The sequence below is a fragment of the Physella acuta genome, unplaced genomic scaffold, assembly GCF_028476545.2.
Source record: "Physella acuta isolate Inbredline_101_S28 unplaced genomic scaffold, ASM2847654v3 ptg000490l, whole genome shotgun sequence".
Classification (NCBI taxonomy): Eukaryota; Metazoa; Mollusca; class Gastropoda; family Physidae; genus Physella; species Physella acuta.
In genome coordinates, this window is record NW_026732009.1 from 214,308 (window position 1) to 220,307 (window position 6,000).

General features: G+C 37.2%; 1 protein-coding gene across 1 annotated transcript; it reads right to left on the minus strand.

Moving 5' to 3' along the window:
* Window positions 1–2,066: 2,066 nt before the first annotated feature.
* Window positions 2,067–6,000, minus strand: LOC131944389 (small ribosomal subunit protein eS26). The gene is made up of 4 exons (XM_059304961.1): window positions 5,901–6,000; window positions 2,677–2,854; window positions 2,300–2,433; window positions 2,067–2,172 (listed from the first exon to the last, which is right to left on the minus strand). The coding sequence occupies exons 1-4, from the start codon at window positions 5,901–5,903 to the stop codon at window positions 2,113–2,115; spliced, it is 375 nt and encodes a 124-aa protein (XP_059160944.1). The 5' UTR covers window positions 5,904–6,000; the 3' UTR covers window positions 2,067–2,112.

Genomic DNA, 6,000 nt, shown 5'->3' on the forward strand with positions numbered 1-6,000 from the left:
CACATTTCTTGAAGTTCCATCCTCACAGAGTTTCTTCCAGGCATCTCTTCCCGAAGAAAATCTACCGCCCCCCCCCCTCCCCGAACGAAATGGAATTTATATAGGAAATATATACTTTTAACAGTGTCCGCCCCCCCCCCCGGAAAAAAAGCCTGGAAGAAACACGGCATCCTCATTCGATGATGTCAATAAACAACGCCCCACCCCCACTGCAGCAAATTGCAACCTTATTTCTACACACGACCGTAGGTTCCCAACATTTTAAATCCTAAGGGGCTTTGTGCAAAATGTAAATACGCAGGACTATCGGTGCATAGACACGTTATTTAAATATATTATACGAGCCGACCCGCGGCATATCATACGCTTAGTTGTTTTTTCTACTTTTCAGTTATTCATAATTTGTGAATTCGACAGACACTACCAACGCTGCCACTGAAAATATTTCTTTAAAACACCATAAGTAGCTCGTTAAGGACGAACCCCCCCCCCCCCGTTAAAGTAAACTCCACTTAGTTACCCACCCCCCCCTACGTTTAAAATCGTTTCAAACTAAATTATCTGTCCCTAATAGTCGTCACTAAACCCGGCTCTGTTTGTAAACATTTAGAGTGCACCACAGCTCACTAGACCATGTACGGGTGGGGGTGGCAGGGAGCGCGTTTACAGCTTGTTTTCTAGCGTCTCCCAGATGAGAATTATATATAGAGATAACAATCATCCATTTAACTGTATATCCTGGGTTTTGAATGTGCTGCTTTAAGACATCTCATCGGGGGCGGGCGGCGAATAACAGTTGCCACCCCCCCCCCCCCCGAGAAAAAAAGTCTGGAAGAAAGACAGTACTTATAGCCTTGGCGTGCATCTTTGATCTCTATTTTTATATCTAACATTTTGAAATTAGCTACTGTCAAAATATGGTCCCAGTTAGTCATTATAACAACACGAGCCGACCCGCAGCGTATCATACGCCGCTATTTAGTTGTTTTATTTTCTACTTTTCAGTAATTCATAATTTGTGAATTCGACAGTACCAATGCTGCCACTGAAAATATTTGCTTTAAAACACTACCCCCCCCCCCCCCCCGTGAAGGCAGCCTCCTCTTAGTTATTTCTTAGTTACCTCCTGTAAGTTTAAAATCGAACTAAATTATCTGCCCCTAATAGAAACCCGGCTGTACGGTACGATTTGTAAACATTTAGCTTTGTAAACATTTAGAGTGAACACCGCTCACCAGACAATGTTGGGGTGGGGTGTGGTAGTGACAGAGAGAAAGAGAGGGGACTGCAAGGAGGCGCTTGCAGCTTGTTTTCTAACTGATCCCAGAAGAGAATTATATATATAGATTCGCAAAAATTTAATGCATTCTAACAGAAGAATTTCTTTCATGCATCTCTTCGTCTAATTTTTTCTTCATTATGTTACATGAGTAAGATATGCTCAGCGATATTTTTTTTAAACGCGAACTATTTACTAAAGTTAATTTATGTTTACGTAATGTTAATGCCTGACGTCACACATCTGACCATCGACTCATCACAAAGTCCGATCACTGCCTATGAGTATGACCAGGAATGCTACGTCTCAAAAGTAGGCTACTTTTTTAATCCCCTCCCCCCCCCCCCCCCGTGTTTATAGACTTAGGCCTAAACGTAATAGTGGTCTGTCATTTGAACAAGAAATGTAATCAGCTAAAAGAAGTGTGTATGTTGTCATAAATTTACACAAAGAATTCAGATGGAAAAGTATAGTAAAATAATAGATTCAGGGGTTAGCCAGGTGTGGGGGATTGAAAGAATATAAAATTCTGATTATTTCATGGTTTTTCAGAGGTAGTGTATTATAAGTGGTTCCACCCTGTCCCCATCTGTTTGATATGTTAACACATACAGCAATGTCACAAAAATGGTAACTTCTGTTTTAAGTGCATTCTTGGATGCAACAAAGTTAACTACAACCTCTAGAATGTATTGCTAGCTCTACACACCCCTAACGTGGTTATCAGAAACCAGTGCAACAAACAAGACTAATACAGAAATTGGCACACACATAATAAAAAGAACACTTTTACTTAGACATTTAGTTTATTGTCAACTTCAAACTTATCAAATTTAGTTACTACGCCCAGCACCTTGAGCTTGACCACCTGGCCTTGGACCACTTTGTCCTTCCTGAAATAAAAATAAAACCAATTTAAAACTAAGTTCAGTTAAAAAATTAAAAAACAAATAAACAGGAAATCACGTTTTAAGGCATAAATCAACTTATTTTATAAATTAAATTTTAAAATGTACTTACGCGCATAGGCCTGAACCTAATAGGTGGTGTCCTGTCTTTTCTAGCTTCCCTTGATCTGTTCCTTACAACTTTGGAGTGGATTGCACAAGACACACAGTAAAGAAGCTTGGCATACAGCTTGGGTAGGGCGTACACTGGAATATGGCATTATTCATTAGAGGTGGAGCAGAAACACAGTCAACCAATGTTAATCTAGCATTAAATGTATCTGTCTAAAGTGAAGAAAAACCAAAGCTATTGGTCAACCCCAAAGCAGACAGACTCAGACAATGCCTGCAGTTTCTAAAATACACACATGCACCTGTAGCAAGTGTGTAGCTCGAACTGCAAAACATGCCAGATGCTAACATTTCTAAATATCAACCCCATTATCTTACTTTCATAAACAGAAGCATCAGAGATATCCCGGACAGCGGCAGCCTCAACAATGTTCCTGATCACAAATTTCTTGATGGCCTTGTCCTTAGGGACACAGCGTGCACAGTTGGTGCAACGTACATATTTAACATGGCCTCGGCCTTTCTTGTTACGTCCGTTGTTTCTTCGCTTTACAGTCTGTAAAAAAGAAAAAGTTTAGACAAAATCAGAATTTTAAAACCAGCATTATTAATGAGCATAAGCAATAACTAAAGAAATCTAAATTTATAGCTACAAAATAGTTTATAAACAAGTAATAAATGAACTGTAACTGTCATTACGTGTGACAATATCTAACAATAAAAATAAGCCACATAGCGAGACAGATGTGAATAAATATTCACTTCATATCCACAGGTTGGAACGGCCGCAGCCAGTACAAAACTGGTGAGGAGCTGGACTGTGGGTATTTTTGTTAGATCTCAGAGTTTGGACAAGCCACTACTTAGAGAAAGAATGAATGCTGCTCACTTGTATCTAAATTATTCCTAATGATAACCCTCAGGAACTAAAAATGTACCTGGCATTTCGTGAGGCAATGTTTACAAAAAAACAAGCCACATAGCGATGACAGATGTAAAATTTTACTTAATATCCACAGGTTGGAACGGCCGCCACCAGTATAAAAACTGGGTAGGAGCTGGACTGTGGTTTGTAGATTTATACCTTGAGTAGCTACTCAGAAATTAGGCACTATTAAACCCACTATAATTTGTTACGTATTGTGCATGCTTATGACAAGTGTATCAACTACAAGTTTTTTTCTTGAACTTGCATAAAATATTTGCATTAACAAAAAATAATGCATAGGGTGCATTAATTCAATTACAGCAGGGGTTAGAGTAGTAAGAGGCAAAAGGACAGTTACACTAAAATAAACTCAAAAGACAGGACTAGGAACATTGTACAATTAAATCACTTATAAATTATTTTGCATGACAATGTACCTGACATTACGTGTGACAATGTTTACAAAAACAAGCCACATAGCGATGACAGATGTAAAAAAATTTAACTTAATATCCACAGGTTGGAACGGCCACCACCAGTATAAAAACTGGGGAGGAGCTGGACTGTGGGTTATAAATTGAAAACACGAATGTCACAAGCAAAACTCAACAACAAAAAGAGACTTCAAGATACTATGCAATTACAGTTGACTGAAGAAAACAGAAATTTCTGATAAAAAAAAACACTAGCTATTTTTATCATTCATATCTGCAAAAATTGTAATAACATAGCACATCTAAAAAGTAAATCATAATGCACATAAATTTTTTCTCAAGAATTTATGATCCTCAAAACCTTTAAAAAAAATGCTTAAAGGGTGTTAACTGGCTGTTTATTAAAATAAATGGATAGGGCCTAGGCCTATATTTAAACAACCCCTCTTAGCTAAAAACATGGACCCAAAAAAATAAATAACAGTGAAACATTTTCTTTTTTGGCAGAAAAAAAATATTTGGACCTAGTTTTACTGGAGTAAATGTTATCGAGTGCTCAACATTTAGGTCAGAGAAAGTTTAGGCCTATACCATATACCTAAAGGTTCAAATATTTGCTAAGAAGTTAATATTTAGTAATCATATAGGCCTAGATTTAAAAATTATGTAGCAAACTAAAAGTAACTTAAGACCACTGCCAAGTCAGAATATATTCACCATGTAAAGAAACAAAGACTACTGAATAAAAATATGTATCTGACATTACGTGTGACTATGTTTACAAAAACAAGCCACATAGCGATGACAGATGTTATACTTAGTATCCACAGGTTGGAACGGCCACCACCAGTATATTGACTGGGGAGGAGCTGGACTGTGGTTTGACTGTATTGGGGGTATTTTTTTTACAAGCGCCGATAATAGAAACTTTTAAAAGGTGTGTTAGGTTACTCATACAGTCCTACCATAGGCCTAACCCTAACTAGTTGAGTGATTGCTAACCTAGAGGTGAAGCCTGTTACTAACAACAATATAGCGTCCACAATGAATGCATGACTTCCGCAGATCTTTCGTCTTAAATCCTGTGACCTTATTAGGTGTGTCGCGCCATGGCAATGAGTGATAGTAAATATTAAAATAAGTAAAGAACTAAATACTTGAAAATGTGTGCCTAATGAATTAAATATGGATATCTATTATTCAGTGGTCATGTTTAACCCTCTTGGGGCGACGGGCCCAATTTATCGGTCGCCGATTTAATAGCTAAAGACAAGCTGCTGATAGTAGAAGCCACATGATTGGCTTTCTAGTATCATATCAGCCAATCAGATTGATTCTTACTTAGTTCATTCTAGCACTTCATGGCAGAGCCTACTATTATTTTTTGTGTGATAAAAGTGCAAAGCTTAATAGTAGGCACCGTCTCAAATAAAGCTATGTTCTGAGACTTAAGAGGGTTAAATTGAAAATTGAGTAAATTTTAGACTTGAGAAAAATGGACCTAGCACACCTTTACTTTTAGCAGTCTTGTTATCGGACAACTGTACCTTGAATCATCCTGTTTTATAATCAAGTTGATGAATCTGTAGTTTTTTCAAGACTAACGTGGTGAGACTACAGCAAAATGAATGCTGTTCTACAGGCCCTACCAGACATTTTTCTCCACAACGTAATTCATTTTGGGCTTAATTTAAGAAATTGTGATGTGGGGGCGATTTTTAAAAAACCAGTAGAGTGTCTCTGGTATTGGTTTTATTGAAACTAACTTAAATTTAGCCTTCATTGCCCAAAGTAAATTTTAAAATGCTTTTCTGGCACAAAATCTGTGGGCATGTGTAGAACTCTGCTTAAGTTTTTTATTTTTAAAAATTAATGGGAGACAGATCCTGCATAGATCTAAATGTTTTACTGGAGAACAAGGGAGAAATATGCTAGTTAATGGATATCAAATAAATGTAAACCCTTGCTAAGTGTTTTCAAATGCTTTGCAACACGTCAGATACCTGGCTTGTTCTTCAGAATATGAATGAACCAGCGGTGGAAGACCAAGGAAAATCCCATGTTAATAACCACGCCATGGTTTACGACTAGAAATCAAACTTAACCTTTATGGGACTACATTAGTTGCATTTTATTTAACATTCAGTTTTCATAATCGCTGTATAGTTAAAATACTGAATTCGAATTAATTTTCAATATAAACAAAATAAAAATTTAGTGAACTAGACATGCTGTCTTACCATGATGGCGACTTTAGCGGAAAAGGAAATATTGCGCACAGCTTCCGGCGAAGGAATAAAATAATATTGGAAAAGCAAGTTTAGACTAACTAACAAAACA

What these genes read in the sequence shown, in the direction of transcription:
- LOC131944389 (XM_059304961.1), bottom strand. An exon ending in TGATGCTTCTGTTTATGAAA is followed by an intron (nt 2,434 to 2,676) that starts GTAAGATAATGG and finishes GCCATATTCCAG; the next exon opens with TGTACGCCCTACCCAAGCTG. An exon ending in TTAGGTTCAGGCCTATGCGC is followed by an intron (nt 2,173 to 2,299) that starts GTAAGTACATTT and finishes TTTTTATTTCAG; the next exon opens with GAAGGACAAAGTGGTCCAAG.